Genomic DNA, 23521 nt, shown 5'->3' with positions numbered 1-23521 from the left:
CGTGTTGCATGCACACATGGGAGCGGGGTGCACATATGTACACGGCATTTATAATTCATGGTGATCATTAATTCACGTGGCGAGGCGTCTGGGGAGCGGAGCGGGCGTGTTTGTTTAACTGATGCGAGGGTTTCGACGCTACACGGAGAGAAACATGCAGCATCATCACATCAACGACGACGACGCGGGACGAGGGCGCCGCATGACGATCGATTCATATGTGTGCAGTCGTCACGTCTTCACGTACTTCTGCTGCCTTCATGTGTGACAAAGCAGGGTCAGGACTGAGGAAAGGAGGTTAAACATGGAGGAAACAACTTTCACTGTTTCTCTTAAGTGGGAAAAAAAGTAGAAACAAACTACTGTAAATGTCTTAAATGTCAAACCACCAGAATTAAGTTATTGTCATATTCTTTCTCCAATTTTTTTTTTTTGCATATAAACCAGCCAATAGAAGACACTCTTGTGGGTCAGATGATATTTTTTAGAATGATTTATCATGTTGGTTTTATAATAGATGAAGCTCACTGTGATCATAGTAAAGCCAAAGTAGATGATGGAAGAATGTAGGAAATGTAAAAACTGTGCTAACTTTCCTTTGTATTGCTGAAGTACGTAAAGCTAAACACCTCAACACTCAAATCTAAAAATAACAATTATGCTGTATTAGCTGAGTGTTAAATGTCTCTCTCTGCCTCTCTCTGTGTCTCTTTGTCTCTCTCTCTCTCTCTCTCTCTCTCAGAACCCAGCTCGCACTATGTGATTTCCCTGAAGGCGTTCAATAACGCTGGAGAAGGAGTTCCTCTGTATGAGAGCGCCGTCACTCGATCTCTCACCGGTAGGGTCATACACACACACACACACAATAGAGTCAATGATTATAATCACAGTAATCTGTGTTTACAGCACACTGGTGTTGTGTTCACATACAAGGCTGTGATACGTGTCAGATATAACAACGTGTTACGTATATAATCATATCAGACATGATGGTTGTTACAGTGTCAGTATACTATATTAAACTGATTCTTAAAAGAGTCAAATATTATAAAAAAAGAGTGCTGTAAACTGTGACTGATGTGAATATGATAGAGATGTGTAGTAGTACTAGGAATGATAGTGATATTATCTCAATCTTTTATGGGTAGCAGTAGCAACATTAGCAGCAGAAGCATTATCAGAATCTTTAGTAGTAAAAGCAGTAGCTGTATTAGCAGCCTCAGTAGGAGTCTAGTATCATTGGCAGTATTAGCAGCAGTGTCAGGAGTAGCAGTAGCAGTGTGTTTGAGTCGATGTTTGTGAGGACTTTATAAAGTTTGTAGGCTACTTGTAGTTTTCATTCAGTGGGAAAAGCCTTTAAAGTGACAGACTCTGACAGTTTGGTCTCAATCCGAATGCAACAGCACCGAGTCCTGAAATATTCATACTGAAGAAACTGTTTTCACACATACGTCAAACCCCATCTGTGTGTGTATATCACATACTGTAGGTACGGCTTACACCCATAGTCATTACTGTGTGCATAGGAGTTGGCAACATAATGAAACAACCACATAGGTCAGTTGTACCTCCAGAACAACACATAGGAGTGTTTTCTAATATGCCACCTCTAGCTGCAGTAAAAAAAAAATTATGTTTCACAGTGAAACCACAATGCTGTTGTTAAGGTCTGGCACAAAAACCACTTGGTTAGGGTTAGAAAAAAATCATTGTTTCCTTAAAATTCTGCAAATTTCATCATCATGGCAACAGTAAACACCAGGACAATCGTCGTTATGGTTTTTTAAAAAAAATGTCCCAACTCGCGGTTGGAAATGGAAAGCATCTCCTGCAGCTACGTCCACGTTTTGCCATCCACTAAACCCAGCCCGCCACCTCCTGATATGAAAATGTGTCACCTTATATTGACATCATCTGAACTGCATCACTTCCCCAGATCAATTACTACAGCTGCTAGGTGGCATAAACATAACTAAAGGTTGTTTTTGCCGGCTGAATTTTTAGACCTATATTGTCATTTTTCTTGTGGGGGCGGGTGGGAGTGTATATATATGTGTGTGTGTGTGTGTGTGTGTGTGTGTGTGTGTGTGTGTGAGTGAGTGAGTGAGAGAGAGACTCATTAGCTCTTCCTGCAGACTATGGGCTGTAGAAGTGAGATAAATGAAACACATCCAACTCACAGCCAAGTTTCATCTTATGAATTAAACAGCCGGCCCTCCTCTGCTCACCCAGCAGCCTGCAGCTGACATAAATCCTTTATTACTCTCATAAAAACGCCACATTTCTGAGGTTTTTCAACCTTCATGATGTGATGATAGTCAGAGCAAAAACTAGCAGCAGAGACCACTCGCTTCACCAGCTCACCGCGTTTTCTTAACCGTCGTTACATGATGTTTTTACAGTGAACAAAATTATTTTTACCTGTACTTGTTGTCTTTAAATGAGATTTCATGAAGAAGAGGAGGAACAAGTGTAAGAGAGGACACATGAAGGTCAGATGTGGATCCAGAGAGGGGGAGAAAAACAGTTGAGTGGGGGCAGAGAGAGACATTTGATGGACTTTAATCAAAGCTCATTGAAAGAGGAGGGAAGCAAAAAAAGAGAAATATATGATGGCAGAGAGAGAATAAGAAAGAAAGATTGAGACATAGACACATAAGATTAACAGAAACATAACATTTTTTGTCTTTTGGCTGAATTAGCTTATAGTGTGCCATGTTTAAGTTCATCAGCAGAGGGCTAAATGATATTAGCCTGATAAAAGTTCTGCTTCTGTGTCTTCATCCTACAGCAAAACACTGTAGAACCGCCTATTTTACCATCACCTAAAGATCCATAGAGACACATGACTCACTCAACAAAATATTGTGAAAAAAGACCAGGCCATAAAAAAATATATGAATTCTAATGACAGAGTATTGAAGGAGTCTAAAGATGCATTTTAGGAGTGATTGTAGTGTGGATGGGAAGTAAACATGTGGCTGTGACAGCTGGGATAAACAAAGGGCCATGTTTAGACACATCTTTTGGTTCTATAGAGACACATAAACACATCTGGAGTTCTGCAGAAGCATGTAGACACACGTGTCGCTCTGCAGAAATATATAAACACATCTGATATTCGTTATGATGTGTAGCACATCTGGAGCTCTGTAGAGATTTGTAAACATATCTGGAGTTCTGTAAAAGTATGTAAAGACATCTGGAGTCCATCAGATATACTTCAACACATCTGGAGTTCTGTAGAGATACATAGACGCATCTGAAGTTCATCAGGGATCTCTGCATCTGGAGCTCTATAGAAATACAGTCACATCTACTGTTATAGACCTATGTAAACACATCTGGGGTTCTGTAGAAATATGAAAACATCTGGAGTTCTATAGATGTATGTAGACACATCTGGAGTTCTATAGACCTATATCAACACATCTGGGGTGCTGTAGAAATATGTGAAAACATCTGGAGTTCTGTAGATGTATGTAGACACATCTGGAGTTCTATAGACCTTTATCAACACATCTGGGGTTCTGTAGAAATATGTAAATACATCTGGAGTTCTGTGCAAATTCATAAACTCATGGAGTTCTACAGCTATACGTAGACACATCTGGAGTTCTATAGAAATATATGAACACATCTGGATTTCTGCAGAGATATACTACAGTTGTAGTATGACAGTGAGGTGTTGATAAGCTGAGGCCCTGAGGGCTGAGACAGAAACTAAATCCAGTACTGTTCTGACAAGGTCATCAACAGTAACACACATACTTTCTGTCTTGTCATGGCGAGACAAGCTGAATTCTCTGTCACTTCGTGGCGGCAGGCTGCCAAAGAGTTTTTTTTACGAGAGCTTTAAAAAACGGTTCGTTAACGGCGGGATCCTCGTTAATATACTGCCTCGTCCTCGCTTCACCACCCGCACACTGCAGAGATACAACCGATCCTCAACCAACCACCACACTGCCATTAAATCAACGTCTGGAGGACCGCAGAGAGAGAGAGAGAGGGAGAATGGCAGGAGGGACAGGAGCAGTATGAAAGGATGGAGGGAGAAGGAGGAAGAGAGGGAGTAAGGGGAGAGAGTGAAATGGGGAAGGAAAGGGTGAGGTGAGTGAGAGAGGAGGATTTAAGTAAAGACAGAAGATAAGGAAAAGGTAGAAAAGAGGAAGAGATGAAGGCAGTGAGGTGGGAGGGGTAAGAGAGGAAGGGAGGAAACAAGGGATCGGCGAATAAATGTGAAAAGGAGGAAGAAAAGTGAGCAGACGGAGGAGGGATGTGGAGAGTAATGAAAAGAAGGGAGTGAGGGAGGAGAGAGCAGATGAAGGAGTGTGGTGAGGGAGGAGGAGGAGGAGGAGGAGGAGGCGTGTCCTCCATCCTCATTAGTATTCTGTCCTGACTGGAGCTTTATTGTGATGCTGGACGACCAGTTTAACCACGACAACGCCTCCTGCAGCTCGCCCCGCAGCTCCAAACACCTCCTTCATCAATCTCTCCCTCCCTCTCTCTCTCTCTCTCTCTCTCTCTCTCTCTGCTGGCCTGCAGCTGTACATCCCTCTTCAACAGCAACACATTAGATGTCAGTGTTGATTCTCTCAGTGGTCTCGTTTACACTGCAGACACAACGGGACAAACCTGCTTTATCTCCCAGAACCCATCCTGCCTTCACACGAACCCATGAGGTCGTAGTCTCCACACTGAATATGAATACTGAATATGTTCAGTAATCAAGTGCTTTAAATCTAAAACTTAAACCTTAAAACTAAAGTAATTGATAGCTTATTGTCCAGCATCACTGTTAAGAGGCCGACTTCAGCGAATCAAATCACACAGTTCATCAGGTTTAAACGAAAACAACATTTTACTACAACTTGTGTTTTCTGTTTTGTAGTTTTGTGCGTCATTTCTTTTAGTCCTAATAACATGGTACTCATTAAGTTCATTGCAGAGACGTGGGAACACAGTGGCATCTCTAAATAGTCTGATGGGGCAAGAGCAATCAGATGATTAAGCAGGTTGGAAACAAGCCAGTCGTTTATCCAGAAGTCTGTAAACCACTTTATTTGGGGGTAAAACTGAAAGCACAACTAAAATAATGCTGGTTGAAACCCCTCATTACACAGGAAAACTGTGTGTGTTAAATATAGAGCAGTATAGGTCAAAGTGGAAGCAGAAACATCAGTCTGTAAACTGTGACAGATGTTTATAACAGTTTTTCCTACAGTTTGCCCGTCTGATTGTCTGACTGCTCGTTATTTCTTGACCTGCCTGACGTCTTTTTAGTGACGTCCTGTGTTCCCAGATCTCAATTATTAACTACAAAAATAAGTTGTGATAAACTGCAGCGGGTCATTCATATGGACGCAGTCAGCTCCACTACAGTAATTCACTAAAGCCGAATGTAATGGACATGATGTTCCGACTGCAGCAAAGAAGCATTCAGAGCTGTATGTTAAACATGTTATCTCACTGACTGAAAATGTCCTCATTGGACCAGGTGACATTATCGATGTCGGGGGTTAAGCCTTTATTAGAGCGACGGTAGAGAGTAGACAGGAAATAAAGAGGAGAGAGAGATGCCAGATCGAACCACTGACGTAAAAAAACAAAACAAAAAAACCCCGATGTTTTATGTTACAATATTTGAATGAAAATAAGTTACATGTCAGCCATAAGGGCTTGACAAATTAATGTCATAAATTGGTCCAATCCAAGGATATTGAACAATAAGAAGAGCAGTTTAGAGTTTAAATCATAAGTCTGGTTTTAACCCTTGTGGTAACCAACAGAGATCCAACACGCACCTGTAGCCCACTTCACCCAAAATCATTCCAATACTCTAAAAGATTATGAGGGCTGATGATGTTGAGCCTGAGGAGAGAGACTGTACAGCAAGAAATTATTTGTTCCAGTAACTCTTTTAAAATCTGTGTGAGTGTGTGTAAAAGCACTAAGATCAAAAAAATAGATGTTAAAATCATTTCTCATAAAAAAGACAAAAAGCTGCATCTTCCTCTGGTCGAGTGTTGTTTTTTTTTTCACTTTTACTGTCCTTGATTTATATTCAAGGAATTGGAGCAACATTTAAGAGGTCTTAGAATCCCTTAGAATCTGTATTTAATATTTATACATTTAATTATTCATTTGTAATTTTGATTCTATTGTTCTTTTAGTTATTTATTTTTTGCATCCTGCATTTTTAATTCAATTATTGCCTTTATTTAGTATCTTGCCTTCTGGACTTAATGTCATCAGTGTCAGCAACACTGTGACAATCAGTAACAAATCCTCATCACTAGTTACCCCGCAGGCTGTTTTACTTATTAAATGCATACAATTAAAAAATAAGGGTTCCGTTTGAATTCATGTCAGTGATTTTGCAGTGAACCAGAAAACAGCATTGTTAAGTTCAGAGCTGATGTGTGTGTGTATTTTCCTCTACCTGTGTCACTAACTGTGTTTCTGCTTCCAGTAGGTTTGACTGTCTGTAGATCAGAGATCACAGAGCTGGAATCAGCAGAGCAGCTTTTATCTCTTTTTTTTTTGCGTCACTTCACTGTGCTCGTTCCAGCTCTCTGTTAACATCTGTTAGCATCTGTTCTATGTTCTGCTGCCTTCAGGTGCTCCTCCACCCTGAATGTCCTGGTTCAGCAGCCACATTTACACCCCCCATGAGGTGTTCAGGTGCTGAATGTCAGAAACAGAACTGCCTTTAAAAGTATTTAGTAATATGAAAATAGACAAGAAAAATCTCAACTAAGGGAGGATAATATTTGAATCTAATAAACATCACCAGTGTTTTATTTTAGGTTTAGGATTTCTGAGCTCGCATCTACAGTATCTCTGAAAGCACCTGAAGGCAGCATCTTTTCTCTGATTGGCTGGAGACACTGATCCACGGCGATGGGTTTCATTTATTCAATTGTACAAAAGCAGCATATGAATTGACATGCTGGATTGAAATCAAATATTGTGTCAGGTGAAAAGCTTGTATCACCAATGTTAACATATATATATAATTTCTTTTCTTTTGTTTATAAAACCCCCAGAACCTCTTCACTACATGTGGAATACCATTTCACATGTGACTGTCAAAATAGAAAGTCACATTGATATTTAACATCTAAAATGTAAGACATCTCGTGTGACAACTATGGAAGCTGAGAATGGCAATTGTTTTTTTAATGCTGTTATCTGAAGATGACGAGTAAATGATCTCGTGATCTCAAGATAACAAAGCTTGTTTTCTCATGATAACGGGTTAATTTATCTAATTAGCTTGAGAAAACAAACTGTCGATTTCTCAAGATAATGAGATAACGACTCTTTGAGATGACAGGCTAATTAGGGAGAACTCAAAAATGAGTGTCTGCTTCATTTTATCACACCTGATTTCAGCTTTCAAGATCACAACTGTTGGGGAGGATTCATCCCTAGTAGTAAGGGGTTTCTATAAGCCTTAGTAACAAATGACTAATTAACTCAATATATCAATACGTATTTGTACATCCAAGCACTACAAATAACCTTTTCTGAATAAAATATGACAGAAAACAACATTAAACAGATGACAGCGGTGAGTTTACATCGGCCGAATCCTTCCATATAAAAGCAATGTTAAAGTTGCCCAGCAGATGTCGCCATTCTGACTGTATCGAATGTTTCGAAACAGTGAACCATTTTCAACACAATTGCTTCATATGACACTGCTATCTCTAGATAACAAAGCTCCTTTTCTCAACATAACGAAGTAATTGACTTGTGATCTTGAGATGACGGCATTAAAAAAGTAATCGCATGCGCAGCTGTTTTCTGCTTCCATAGAAAACATCGAGTTTAACATCTGCTTTTTTTTTTTGTCAAGGCTATTTTTTTATTTCCATAAACTAAGCTTTATGAGGTTACACTTATTATATTAGGTTAAACTAAGGTTTAACTCCTAGCTCTCGCCATTGGCTTTGTCATTTATGAAAACACTGTATTTTCTGATATTGCATTCCTACAGCTGCCATACTGGTGAGCAGCAAACCTGCTATTCTCAGTCCTGCTAGCATAACATGAGATAGTAACAATGTTTAAAAAGAAAAGCAAAAGTGCTAAACCCAGAGCTAAATTTGACCATATCATGGTTGTTAGCAATTAAAAGTGAGTGCAGTGGTGGATTTTAGCATTGAAAAATAGCTAAAGATGAGACCTGCGGATGTTCAGCTGATACTGCTCTGCTGTGTTTCGTCCTTTAAGCCCCGCCCCTCTGTGGATCTGTGACTCCACTTCCTGTTTAGAGTGACGGCTTTTATCTTTCACTGTCTTCTTACTCTTTGTCTTTTTTCTCTCCTGTTTTTCACTTCCTCATCCATCCACTCCTCCTGTCCTCCTTTCCCTCCACTCACACACATGGCTGCCTGCTGCATGTCACTTCCAAACCTGCATGTCCTCTGTTTATTCTTTTATTTTACATTGTTTGTCTATATGAACATGTAACAAATCTATATAAATCTGAATATATGCTTGTGCCACTCATTTCTCCACATAAAAACCATCATTATCACACATTCATTGCACTGTATGATCTCATTAAATATCACCAAAAACACGGGTTACCGTTAACGACCCCACCTCAGACCCCATAGACCCATCTGAGGATGACCTCTTCCACCTCTTTGATAAATACCCCACTCCCATGCCAGACACCAGCACTCCTATGATCCCCCCTGTGGGGGTCCAAGCTGTGGCTCTCTCCTCGGACTCGGTACGCGTCTCCTGGGCTGACAACTCCATGACCAAGAACCAGAAGTCATCCGAGGTCCGCTACTACTCCGTCAAGTGGAAGACCAGCTACTCCACCAGCGGCAAGTACAAGGTAAACACCGGCAATCGATGTTAATGTGCAGCTGTTCTACATTACTACTTAGTTTAACACTGTCTCTGCCAGAGTTACGAACATGTTCAAGTCAGACTAGAGTCATGATGATTTAAGACTTGACTTGACAACATCAAAAAAGACTTGGAACTTGATTTTGACTGTTGATGCCAATTAATTGGCTTAGGACTTGCTGGTCTTGACTTAGGACTTGTTGGTCTTGACTTAGGACTTGTTGGTCTTGACTTAGGATTTGTTGGTCTTGACTTAGGACTTGTTGGTCTTGACTTAGGATTTGTTGGTCTTGACTTAGGACTTGTTGGTCTTGACTTAGGATTTGTTGGTCTTGACTTAGGACTTGTTGGTCTTGACTTAGGATTTGTTGGTCTTGACTTAGGACTTGTTGGTCTTGACTTAGGACTTGTTGGTCTTGACTTAGGACTTGTTGGTCTTGACTTAGGACTTGTTGGTCTTGACTTAGGATTTGTTGGTCTTGACTTAGGACTTGTTGGTCTTGACTTAGGATTTGTTGGTCTTGACTTAGGACTTGTTGGTCTTGACTTAGGATTTGTTGGTCTTGACTTAGGATTTGTTGGTCTTGACTTAGGACTTGCTGGTCTTGACTTAGGACTTGTTGGTCTTGACTTAGGATTTGTTGGTCTTGACTTAGGACTTGACTTGGGTCTTACCTGTCTTGACTTAGGATTTGATTTATTGGTCTTGACTTAGGACTTGTTGGTCTTGACTTAGGACTTGTTGGTCTTGACTTAGGATTTGTTGGTCTTGACTTAGGACTTGTTGGTCTTGACTTAGGATTTGTTGGTCTTGACTTAGGATTTGTTGGTCTTGACTTAGGACTTGCTGGTCTTGACTTAGGACTTGTTGGTCTTGACTTAGGATTTGTTGGACTTGACTTAGGACTTGACTTGGGTCTTACCTGTCTTGACTTAGGATTTGATTTATTGGTCTTGACTTGGGACTACATTTGAGACCTATTGGTCTAAGTGTGTCTGCAATGAAATGCATACATTGCATACACCTTATCAGACAACACTTAAACTTGTGTATTAAGCCCCCCTACCTACATTTCTACTTCACAGCATCTCCACCAGATGCTGCTGATTGATTATCAGCTGATAGGATTAAACATCATTCATGTGCTGCCTGCACTCAGTTGAAGCAGGTGTCTTGTTCCTTGCTGCTATATAACAAGTGGCATGCTGGCACAACTAAATGGAGCGCAGCTTGTGTTAACAGTAATTGTGGACGATCAAGGAGTTTTACAAGCAAGACTCACAGAACAGAAAATAGACTGGAAAATTACAACGGCTTTGACTCTATGGCAGTGCAAGAGGAGAAGTATTTAAGTAAGACATAACCTTGATCATTTGGATTGTTCTGAAAATAAGACCAACTCCTTCACTGATCTTGTCATGTTATCCTTTTGACGCTGTGAACAATTTTTCTTCTGTGAACTGTGGACTTCAGAAAAAGTTTGAAAATAATTTGGTTAAAAACACTTGAAATAGAAAATCAGTATAAGGGCAGACAGTCTGCTCACCTTTACGAAGAACAGATGGAGGGAAGCAGAAAGACCTTTTCTTCCTTTTTTCTCTCAGATTCTTAAGAAAGATGTTTTCTTAGTGAAACAAGGACAAACAGAGGCCCAATCTTAAAGTGAAAATATAACCGAGTTTATTGAAATAATCTTTTTATAAATACAAACAAAGAAGGACTGACTGTCTCCATAACAAAAAGGAAAAAGGAAAACAGACACATTTTCAAAGTTTTATGAAACTTTGAAGGCGTTGTTCATGTCAGTATTTCTCTCTATTATCTATATTGTGTTTACATTATGTATACCTACAGTATATATGTTGTCATATCCAATATATACATTTTCAGAGTCTCACTGATAAACTGCTTATATAAGTCATTGCGAATGTGCAATATATAGCAGCAACCTAACTAGACAACATCATCTCTGAAATTGAAATTCATAGTTTCAAACTGAGATATCTGGATGTTCTGCCTCTGGCTAATGTAAGCCAGACTTCAGGTTTAAGTCCAGCCTTGGAACTTTTTTTCCCCCTTTAAATCAGATTTATGCAAAATGAAAAATATCAGTGAATGTTTAAATGTACAAGTTAATGAGGAGCCAACTCTACAATGTCTTTTGACAGTCTTGCTAATGTATTGACAAACAACTTCTTTTTCAGATATATTGTAAAAGTGTATTAACCTCTGCAAATGTGTTGTGTGTCCAGTCTGCAGACACCACAGCGCTCAGTCACACCGTCAATGGCCTCAAACCAAACACCATGTACGAGTTTGCTGTCATGGTAACCAAAGGTCGCAAGTCCAGTACCTGGAGTATGACTGCACACGCCACTACATATGAAGCAGGTAAGTCTTTCACACACACAAACACACACACCATGTCCTTCTATCATTGTGAAGACCCCAACTGGTACAACATTCCCTAACCCTAACCCCAAGTCTTAACCCAACTGCCCTTTTGAAGAAGTGAGGAACAGTCAAAACGTCTTCAGTTTCCATACCTTGAGGTATGAGTAACATTATGTTGGCAGTTTAAACACACAATATGTATGCATACGTGGCATCATGGGAGTTATTAAACAACCAGCTTCTTCAGGTTAGGATAACTCCAGTGTTCATTGTTGGCAATGTTTTCACCTGAATTATCCGCAGACATCTCTGTGAGGTTTTGTTTATGATGTTTGAAGGGTTTTTTCATGTATGACGTAACAGGAAAACAGTTCATTGCATTAAACATTTTGATTATTATATTTTGATAGTTTTATGTTATTTGACATACCTTGTAAAATACAAGCATATCATATCAATATTGGAAAAATATCCATATTAATGTAGTGATTCATTTGAAACACAGCCCTAATGTGCATTTACTCTCCTGTGGAGGTATTATGTTTTCTTTGTTGGGGTCTTATAAAGGTAATATGATTTCTTCCGGTTTGATTTTGATTTCAAAAGTGTGCAGATACACTGTGACCATATTGTTCACCTGTATGGATGTTATTATTAGCTATTCAGCTGGAAGCCAAACAGTTCATGAATGAGCCAGTGATTGCGAAAAGTGAACAATGCAGCTAATGCAAATCAGCAAGTGCAACTTCTTGAACGATAAACTTCATTAAGTGGACCTTGAGTTCAGTTTTGTCTTGTCAAACTGCTGTTCCCAAGGCCAAGAGTACTTTTACACTCAAGGTTGTGTTTGGTTTTAGAGTTTAAGTGGTTGATTCTTTTTCTAAAAAAAGTTGTAATAAACTTTTCTTCTGTTATTTCCTCCTCACTGACATGTAAAAACCCCTGAATGCAGGAAGTTCACAGTTTTTCTCAGGGGATTTGTTGAAAGTCATTCAGGGGAAAACAGAGAATCACTGAATGAGGACAGGTTCAGGAAACGTAGGTACATCAAAACAATAAGGTGCCAAACTTCCTTTTCTTTTTACCCTCCCTGAATAGTGATTAGTTATAATAAGGAGCGTTAACAGAAGTCATGTTTTGGTTCAGTGAGTTGTCACAGAGAAACTCTACTCACCCCCGCAACAACAACACAACTGTCTGCAACAATGAAACAGAACCGCACACTGAAATCAAAATGTCAAGGTATCCCTTTCAGGATGTTTACAATCATGTTTGTCGGATTTGTCATCCAATTAAGCGTGAACGGCATTACCCCGCTGGCTCTCTGGGGCCTGCTGGAATACATTGACATTCAGAGCGAGCATACGGACTGAGCCCACTCAGTCCCTGCAGTGATCCACTGGCTCTGGACACACAAACACTGACCACATTTTCACAGCAAAAGACAGAAAAACCGTCTCGACGGCAGCTCATAATACCTCTGCCTTACTGTTAGAAATAATCACCTCCTGTGTCTAAGGACACAAGACACTAGTTAAAGGACAGTATATCATACAGTATTTGGTGAGGTAAAGCAGATCTTATACTTAGTCTGAGAAAAGAGCACATTAAATTTGCTTTAAGTTTTTCTTGCTCCCCAGAGGATGAATTCCAATGCAGCAAAGTCTAATGGGCAGATCATTGTGCAGTTTTCATGCTGATGAACCCTTAACACCACAATTCCCAAGCTTTGGAATGGGCACCCCACCTGGGGTTGCCTGATATGTAAATGGAATTGCAAGACATCTGCTAAAAAATAGATACATTTTTGATAAGTAAATAATAAAGATCCCTCCAGACATATTTTAAAATATATGAAACATATTCTCCTTTAAAAAATAAATTGTGACTGATATGTTTTTTTCCACCAAAAAAGTTCATGAAGTTTCATTTAAATTAGAAAATATAAAAAATGTAAAAATAAAAGCAGAATGGTTTAATTTTGTTGCTTGACCCTTGAACTGCATCAACCTTGACAGTCACAAGATGTTGACATGACCTGGCATTCAGTGCAGTTCTATAAATACATGGATATGCCAACAAGCCAAGAGACTAAATGTCTTTGAACTAAAGCCCCCGCAAGAGTTTATAATATCACACTATCTAGCAGAGCTGCTTTACTTGACAAGAATTGTTTGACTCATTTTGCTTCAGTGCCATGGGCTCTTCTGGGAGTTAATAATCTAAAATACAACCAAAATAGTTGCTGTTTTTGCCGCAATTACTGTTGGGCCCATTGTAACTGAAGAATCCAAAACAGAATGATCTTTGTTTTCCCTAAAATAAGGGAAATCTTCTGCAGCTCGACACTGAACATACTGTATTTTAGTATTTATCTGTAAATGGTGTATTCAGTGGAGCACCATCCACATCAAGAAAGATCACATGAGAAGGCAAATTTTAAATCATTAATTCATGATAAAAAAAAAAAAAAATGGCTCCAGGACGCTTCCCTTGGGGACCCCGTTGATTATGGACGTTCTATTAACAGTCACCTTTAAAAATATACCTGAGAGATAGGATTGAATCCATTTTGCATTATAACCAATGACACTTAACATGAAGAGTAAAGTCAAGTTAGGGCTTTAATGTAATTCCCAGCATTGCCAACAAATCAGTCAGAATACTTGAGAAAATGTGTGTGGGAGTTAAGGGCCTTTTATGGGTGCTAAAAAAGTTCTGTACAATTTCAGCTCACAGTTTTGGAGGGGTTTGTGTCTGATTTGAATCCAAACTTTGTGTCATGTCATTTGCTTACAGAATTCCGGTGTTATCATTAGCCAATACATTTTAGACATAGTTTCTATTAACTATTGAACTTGGGGGTATAGTCAATATTTCATTCAATATTTTATACTTAGTATTACCCAATCAACTGCAGGTGTGGATATGACAGGTTCAAATACTATCAGTCATGTCCACGCTACAGTCAGTGATGATGTTTCATTTAGCGCCATTATGAGAAAATTATTTTTTGTCCAAATACTTTTATTTGTGAATAAATATCTGCAAAACTAATGACAATTCCAACAGTTGTACTTTTTCTTTAGTGCCATATAGCAAATGCAACTAAAATGCTGAACATAATTAAAAATTATTATTTAAAAATAATCCTCGGTAAGCATTATGCTAGTATTGTAAGTGAGAGCATGTTAGCATGCTGACATTAGCTCAAAGCACCGCTGTGCTTTAGCCTCAGAGAGGCTAAACTTAGCCAATAATCTGCTTGCTATAGCCTGATACTTCATGGACTGAACATTTCCCAAAATATTAAATTATTCCTTTAATCACATTAGTTGCATTTTAATGGACATGTCAAGGTGTGGGTAACTCATTGTATTCCAGCAAATCATCTGCTCATTTACTTAATGAACCCCCAAACAGTCTAACCTTCATCAGCTGAAATGCAGAAACTGAAGCTAATTGCACCATCATCTCATTCTGCCACCTCTCACACTGCTTTTCTCTCTCCTTTTCTTCTCGTCTATGCATAATGGACAGCTCCTAGCTCCGCCCCCAAAGACCTGACAGTGATCAGTCGTGAAGGACGACCCCGCGCTATTTTAATCAGCTGGCAACCGCCGATGGAGGCTAACGGACGAATCACAGGTGAGTGTCCACACAAACATACCAGTCACCACACGTTGCATACCTGCTGCTCAATTCACACTCGCTGTTCATCATCAGAGGTAATAGTTATTTTAATTGTTGACTAAACTGCTGATTTTATCAGTTAATATATTAGTTAATATATTAGTTGATATATTAGTTTATCAGTTAATATATTAGTTGTTTAGTCCGTCAATATTTGAAAGTAGGCAAACATTTCCTTACTGATAATATCAACAAAGTGTTCAAGAGTACAAGTATTCAGTTGTCACTCTGCGTGTCCAAACACACACACACACACACACATACAACCACACTTTCTTCCATTGTTTTCTCTCTCTTCCTCTGGGCGATCGGCCTGGCTGCAAACGTGTCTGTTTTAACGAGCTCTGCTGCTCCTGCTGTGTCCCGGAGGACGAAACAAACGCTCCCTGCAGGGATAACAGAACAGCGCTGCACAACACACACTCACAGAGATCATATATTTTTAGATCTGAGATGCTTTTGTACTTTGTTTTATTCTATACGTTATGCCTAATTCCATTTAAAAATATTGTATCTCACATTTTACTTCTAAAATGCTAAACATCTTTCTGTCTTTATCATCTAATGAAAGAGCAGTCTACATACCTCTACGGGTCTTACATGACAGTGGTTTTATGAGATATCTTCTGTCCTAAATGAGTCATTTTCCCTGATACATACATTATAATATTTTTATAACAAACTGGATGAGAATTTAAAAAAAAAAAATAACTCTTACATATAATTTTTGTCTGACGATCACATCCTGCACTGCACTCTGGATAAGAACATTATTGTTTTTTTAAACTCATATAACATGTAAATATTTGTCTGACAGGCTACATCCTGTACTACACGCTGGATAAGAACATGCCAATAGATGACTGGGTGATGGAGACGATCAGCGGCGACCGGCTGACCCATCAGGTTGTCGATCTGAACCTCGATACGGTTTATTACTTCAGGATTCAGGCCAAGAACGCCAAAGGAGTCGGCCCACTGTCTGAGCCCATCCACTTCAGGACCGCCAAAGGTCTGTCAGTGTGTCTGTCTGTGTGTGTGTGTGTAACTGAAGATCAAGACCTGCTTTATGTGTAAATGTATTCCTTTGTTTTATAATTTATAAGTTTTGCTGAATCTTTCTGGTTGTCTTTCAGTGGAACATCCAGACAAGATGGCCAATGATCAAGGTAAGCTTTTTCCCTGCTGGTGCGTGTGCGTGCGTGTGCGTGCGTGTGCGTGTGCGTGCGTGTGCGTGCGTGTGCGTGCGTGTGTGTGCGTGTGTGTGCGTGCGTGTGTGTGTGTGTTAGTGTGTGTGCATGTATGTGTGTGTGAATTTTAGATTATGCATCATCTCAAATGATGTGTGATTTAACAGAAATCTGTCATCATGTAATTTGCATATGTAATCATCAAATCATCTTTAATCTTGAAATTATTTACAAAGTGTGTCTCTCATTAGATCATCTCTGATTAAAGTTAATATTCAAATTAGCTTCAAAATCTTGATCTTAAAATCATCTTTGATCTTCAAACATCTTCTCATTTCATGTCTTTTTATCAGATCATCTCTAATTCAAGTCAAATTATCTTCAAATCATGTCTGATTTTCAAATCATCTTCAAATAATCTTCAATAATCTACAGTTTTACAAAGAATATTATCGTAATTTCTTGTAAAGTTTAAATTATCCTTGATCTCAAATTGTATTTGATCTTGAAATCACATTGTTATCTATTATCTCTGATCTTCAAATTATTTTTTATCTACTTTTCTGTGTTTTGTTCCTCAATCACAATGACAACTAAAGGAAATGTAGTGTGTATGGTACAGCCGTGCTGCTGATGGGGTACAAGTCGACAAGACTGATAAAGTTGCTGAACATAAGCAGATGAATGTTGAATAGCATCATGTATTCACAGGTAAATTACAGCAGGACATTGCTCCCAAACTTTACACAGTATTTCAGGATCCAAAGACGTAACAATGATAATAAAATTATAGTAATTTTAGTGTTATATTTATATTGTGTGCCATCTATAGGTGAAATGTGATCAGTATTTTTACAGATTTGCTAGATGTGCACACGTCACCCACCTTGCAATTGCATGATGCGTTCAAAGATTATGGCACATAGGCAACATCTACAAAACTTTGGTGACCTTCACATTATAGAAAAAATGGTCGGCAATATAAAACAACAAAGTTAAATTTTTTTCAGGCTCATTCACATACGTTTTGTCATGTGTGGTGAAGATTTGGTGAAAAATGTAGAGGAAAATGCAAAAAAAGGGTGAGGCTAGTACACTATCCAAGGATCTTTATTCTATGACTCACAGTACAAGGGTTATTTAAAGTATTACTGGCCATATGGTGGCGGTGGTGTTTGAATGTGGATGCCCAATATATGTGCCAGATATGATACCTGTGGCACAAACAATCTCTAAGATTCTCTGTTAGTTTTTTATGCGATCGACTCAATGTAATTATTCTTCAACTAAAAGCTTTGTATTTCAAAAGAGGATATAGCTATGAAAAGTAGGAGCTGGATTTGACTATTTGAACAACTAAAGTATGGTGTATGGGGAGGTATTATTGTGCCAGCAATCACACCGATTGAAATAAATTGAATGGAAGTCAATATTCTTTTGTTCTTATCAATTCTAATCTGATTCTCAACTACTGGCAGCTGTCAAATGATTACGAGTAAGGGAAAAAAGAATGAAGGGAAGAGAGTTTAGAAAGAGGTGAGGTGTGAGGAAAAGATTAGAAAAAAGGAAGAATGGAAGGGAGAAAACAGAAATAAAGTTGAAAAAGCTTAAGAAGGAATGAAGGAAGAATGAAGAGAGGAGGGAAGGATGAGCCTGGCTTGACTGGCTGAAATCTCAGTTTTGTTTGTCACATGTGCACTAATGAGAAATCATTCAACGAGAAAAGGAGACAGAGATGAAAAACGTGAAAACAGAGTAAGTTACTTCATTTTCTTCTTAATTGAATTTATTTTTCACTTTATGCAAACAACTCTGACTCATCAAGCTGGAGGAAAGTCGTTTGTTAATTGCAAGGCAAAAATCATTTTTCTTCAGACGGAGAGAAATAAAAGCAGGGAGAGAGAGGAAGAAGAAGCTTTTGTCATTATTAATGCAGACATATGGGAGGCGATGGAAAAGAACTGTTTACCATATTTAAGTTTGTCAAATTAACTCAGACATAATTAACGCTCTGCTCTCTGGTTCTATTCATCAGCCGCTGCAAACAGCAAGCAGGATGGGACATGATGCTAATGAAGGCTCAAAACTTTTTTAATTTGCTCCACTAAACTTTGAAATCTCACAGCAGCTGCTTAAAGCATTGTTTCTCAAGTAGTAGTCTGTGGTGTAATTGCAAGGAGTCTGTGAAATAATAAAAAATATATTTTAAAAAGATCCTATGGCTTTTACAGACATACCACATTTCTTCAAATAATGGTCAAGGCCTTTATTTACCTCAACTACAGAAGGTACCAGGCCTTTATTTAAAGCAGACTTGTATTAGAGGCAGGCCTTTATTTCTAAATCCCTGTGTTTGATAATTGGTCATATTTTAGTACAAAGCCGCTCCTGTTTGCCCTATTAAAGTTACTGCATTATGCTGTTAAAGTTACTGCATTACATCAAAATATGCACTCCACTGGCTGAGAGAACATAACGGGCGGTTTTGTAGTTTTTAATGCTCAATTTTATTTTTAAAAAGCCTTTGAATTTAAAGTATAATGAGCGGGATTCTCAGTATCAGACTGTTGTTACAGTTATGACATGCACAGAAAACAACATCACATAGAGTTGTAGCATTTGATTCCTGTATCGCACACCTGCAAGCTGTCCAGTGTATGCTGGACTTAAACAAACAGCAGTACATCGTTGGTAAAAAAACAGAAATGGAAATCGGAGGCAACCAAACACACTTCATTCCTTGGCTGCACTCAGAGACATTTTGTCTTAGTTAGGAACAGAATTGGAGATAAGGAAAAACCCTGGCGAAGCCCAAAGAGAACATGCAACAACTTCCTTCAACCCTCTTCACAAAGTTGCCACCTAAAGGGAGCAATTCACCATTACCACTGACTTAAAGGTGCAGACTCTTATTTCAGCTTCTTCACACTTGGCTGCAAGCCGCCCCAGTCCCGTGCTCGATTCATAAACCAACATTAACGCTGCACTGAGAGATTATGTCCATGAGCATCAGCAATAGAATAGGAGACAAGGGACAACCCTGGAGCCCACAGAGAACGTGCTTTGACTTCTTGCTGAGTATATAGACAAAGCTCTTAGTCTGGATATTCACTAAACAGTTCAAATGGCTTGTTTCAAAAAGATTGAGTACCTTATATTCCCCCACAAGATACCCTGAGGGCCTTCCACAAGTCCAGACAGCACATGTAGACTCTATGGTCAAACTGAGTTAGCTTGATTTGATTGCTGATACAAGCTCAGATTTTTCATTTCTTGAAAGTTGGCTTAAAATATATCTGGAGTTATCATCAGTGCAACATGCCCTGAAGCTCAAACCTGCAAAAGTGCCATTTATTCACAGTTAGCTGGAGCATGACAAGACTTTTCAATGTTAATTAATTGATTAATGAATTATATATGAACTAATCTCATCAAAAATCTGTTGATGTAAGTATCATATTTACATTTTCATAATAAAGAATAAAAAAGTCTGCACATGATTTTTAAAAAAAATCATGAAATCAGTATTATTAAAAATCATTAAAAAGAGTTAATCCAGAATATAGTTTTAGAACTATGAGTTTTAGAAATATGTACAATGAAATACTGATTCTTGTCAGACTAAGGTAGCCAGAAAAATGGTAATAATGACATTTGAATGAAGATGATAAAATGTATTCTTCAAAGTTTGATTTGGCTAAAGAGAGATTTAAAAGGCTTCATTGAAAAGAATGTGAGTAAGGGGGTTCCTGAGCTTTAAATGAACTATTGTGCAGCTGCAGTAAAAATGTGCTGCATGTTGTTGTGTCAGCCAATCTTGAGTGCAATCACATGATCAGCCCTTAGCCAATCATATGTGTGCTGATCATAGTTTCAATTCCCTACTAGTGTTACCTTTATTTAAGATCAGAAAATACTGCTATTCAAGATGAACAAATCAATCGAAGAACCAAGTTAGAATCAACAGGATCATTTTAGCAACATAAGATCATGTTAGCCTGGATTACTTTAACCATGTTCAATGAGCTGAGGCCTGGTCCACTGTTCCAGATGCACTCTGGGAATTATCAGTGCAGCTGGGCTTCAAGTGCAGTGAAGTGATTCACATGTTGGGACGCTGAACCAGAGAGACTCAGCTCTGGTGTCAGGCTGTTAAATGGTGCTGTTTGTCATTGACAGCCGTGTGTGTGTGTGTTTGTGTATGTGTGTGTGTCTGTGTGTGTGTGTGTGTGTGTGTGTGTGTGTGTTTGCACATGTACTGTACACACTGCAGTCACTCTCCATATAAATCAGAGCGAAGCGTCGTCAGGGGAGGAGGGAAGATCGATGTTCAACCCACTTACTGTGGACCTCACACTGTAAACACACACACGCACACACATACACATAGATATACACACTGTTTAATGCACACACAAAGACCCAGTGACCAAAAAGATCATGTGTGTGTGAATGTATTTCAGAAACATGAGGATTTTAAAATCCAACTTTAATCAAACTGGTATGTGAAAGAAAACATCAAATCTTTTTCTGCTGCTGCTGCTGGATGGTGCGGGAGGAAGACACCAGCTTTAAGCCTTAAAATGTGGGAGAATTATATATCGTGTCTCTTAAGTGAATTCGAGAGAATTTAAGATGTGGTATTCTTTAGATTCAGTGCCCTGACTCGTGTGACAGTGTTGAGGTCTTGAAAATCTCTCATCAGTTTCTAGTCTCTGTTCTCTGACACCCTCTGTGATGATCTGCTTTCACCCCACAACTAATGACTTCCCAATCTAATCTCCTCTTCCATTGTTCAAAGTTCACTCACCTGCTGGTTCATGAACTCAAAGCAAAACTAATCAAAAAATTTAAAAAAAACATTAAAATTACCTGCCAAAAAGAGATTTTTTTTATAGCTTGTTGATTAAAATATACAGTTGACATACACAGGAAATATAATGGTCGCACAGAGGAGACAGTCACTGTACAATGTACTCTGATAACAAAATCATTATATATTATAGTCTAGAGCAGCATAATCATTACCACGAAACAAAAGAAGTTCTTTCTTTCTTTCTTTCCTCTTTTTACCCAACTTTGGCTTGTTAACGGTGGGAGCCTTGTCTGGCTCTGATTGACACTCTAGTAGCAAAATTGCCTGTAGAAGAAACCAGGCTAATGAGTTAGCCTTAGTATGCGCAATCAAACTATAATAGTGCAAATGTGATGTACCCTGATGAGTTACCATTCCTTTCAACTTTATTAATGCTAGCTTATGTTCATACCGGGATGAGGGGTGAGTTTGTTTTGTTTTGCTTTAACCAATCAGTAGCAAGTGACATATCTTGCCCCTAGCGGTTGCTTGAAGCAGTTAATTTGACAATAAATGTGACGATTCTTTACAACAATCAAAGAAACTGGTGTTGATATGTTGATTTAAGAGTTTTTATCTCTATAAGTTGACTTACAACAATATGTTTAGCTGTATCTCATCCATAACAAGTCTTGCTATCAATTTTTCAAAGTGGCTGCTTGCAGTATTGCAGCAAAAAAATCCCCTGTGGCCCAAAAAAGCATTTTATTCATAGACCTGCATCATAAAAGAGATATCTATAAAACTTTTGGCAGGACTCCTCCAACTGCAAATATGGTAAATTATTACTCTTTGTACTATGAATTTTTATATTAGTAAAACTTTCCCAGAGCCTTGAAAAGCGATTTTGAAATTCGTCTATGAGCCGAGCCGGAGAAACACTACTGCACATATTCAGTGGGCCGCACAACATGGAAGCTAATCTGGAAGCTACGACACTTCTTTGGCTCATGTGTCAGACGAGCATTCTTCATACATTACTTCATTCACTCAGCATTTTCATTCAATTGAATAAGCGCTATCTGCTAGCTTAAGTGATATCCAGTTCCTATAACACATCCATGTTTCTCCATCTGGGTAGAAACGGCTGTCAGTGGACACACAGACCTATCTGACATCATAAATATCACAAATTACAACAACTCAGACAGCAATTTTGAGGTCTGGATTTTGAGGCTAAATTTGATGTAATACTGGCTGGATGTATTTGATCCTAATGTGGAAACAAAGGTAATGACTTGGCCATGGGTAGCTGCCTTTAAACCTGTTGAAGAAACCAGATTAGTGATTTGTGTAGATGAGTGTTGATGTAGGGTAATGCTGCTCATTAGTAAGATTGTTTGCTGTCCTCCTTCTTCAAAGTCTAACATTTGAGTGAGAGAACAAACCAACAGGATGCTTAAATACCACTCCTGCCTCTGCTGATTGTCGGTAGTTTGTGACAGATGAGAGCTCAGCTCATGCTGTGTCCATGTTTTTCTGGATTAACCTTGGCTCCAGGGGAAAACTTTGCTGTTGGGCCCCTGTTGACTTCCCACTCCCACCGCCCACCTCCTGCCTTCTGTGCATTGTGTTTGTAGCCTGTGGCCTTCAAATTCTCATTAAGTGCACAGCTGACGATACATGGCAGCTTCATTATTTACCCAGAGATCCAGAAAACAAAAAAGTTCTCCTGTGGGAATGATACTAACAGGCCTCGGGTTTTCTACATGTCAATTTAGATTGTGATCATGTGAATAAATACAGTTCCATTCGGGAATATGCATCATATGAGCAAAATACAAACAATTAAGTCTTAAAAGTAGTATTTTTTTCACACGGCACCTCTAAAAAACAGGACTACAAAATTAGGTAGTAATCCACTTCACTTGATATTGTATGTGTAAAAATGTGCAATTCAGTAAATGACCAAAAACAGCCACACAATAATTTTGGGAAATGGGGGTAACCTGCAGGTCTGGGGCCCAGGGCCAGTCGCCTGCTTTGCCCTGTTGGAAATGCAGTCTTGTCCATAACAACCATTTTTAGTCGTCCAATGGTGTGGACTCCTGCAAGTCGTTACCGTGGGAACCATTCTAAACATCCAATGCAGTGTTAGAATCGAGGCAGGTGGATAAACCCTGAAGATTTGGACTAAATGCAATCTCAGGAGGGAACTACACGCTCTCACACAGTATGTGTGTGTGTGTGTGTGTGTGTGTGTGTGTGTGTGTGTGTGTGTGTGTGTGTGTGTGTGTGTGTGTGTGTGTGCACCCACCACCTGAACAAGGTCATTTATTTCCTAACAGGAAACAATTTCTCTTTCCAATCCCTCTATTCCATCTGCAAAATGACTCTCAGCTTTTCCTTTTTCATCTCCATTTTCTCTGTTCTTCTATTTTTGTTCCCTCCTCATGTTGCTGTTTCTGTCTCGTCTTTCAGGTCGAGGAGGAGACCACACCTACTGGCCTTCTGATAACAACCTGATTGACAGGAGCAGCATCAACGGTAACACACACACACACACACACACAC

The 23521-nt window shown here is 38.9% G+C and overlaps 1 protein-coding gene across 1 annotated transcript in view; it reads left to right on the top strand.

Moving 5' to 3' along the window:
• The window catches only part of dcc (DCC netrin 1 receptor), a 196618-nt gene that overhangs the window by 110084 nt on the left and 63013 nt on the right, over window positions 1-23521 (top strand). Inside the window, exons 16-22 of the mRNA XM_044334582.1 lie at window positions 743-838; window positions 8622-8860; window positions 11128-11266; window positions 14810-14917; window positions 15780-15974; window positions 16099-16131; window positions 23429-23494. Of these exons, the coding sequence (XP_044190517.1) occupies window positions 743-838; window positions 8622-8860; window positions 11128-11266; window positions 14810-14917; window positions 15780-15974; window positions 16099-16131; window positions 23429-23494 (876 nt within the window). The remainder of the gene's footprint in view (window positions 1-742; window positions 839-8621; window positions 8861-11127; window positions 11267-14809; window positions 14918-15779; window positions 15975-16098; window positions 16132-23428; window positions 23495-23521) is intronic.

Source organism: Thunnus albacares, chromosome 18 (assembly GCF_914725855.1).
Source record: "Thunnus albacares chromosome 18, fThuAlb1.1, whole genome shotgun sequence".
NCBI lineage: Eukaryota > Metazoa > Chordata > Actinopteri > Scombriformes > Scombridae > Thunnus > Thunnus albacares.
The sequence above is the reverse complement of the archived record's forward strand: the minus strand, read 5'-3'. Positions and strand labels throughout refer to the sequence as shown.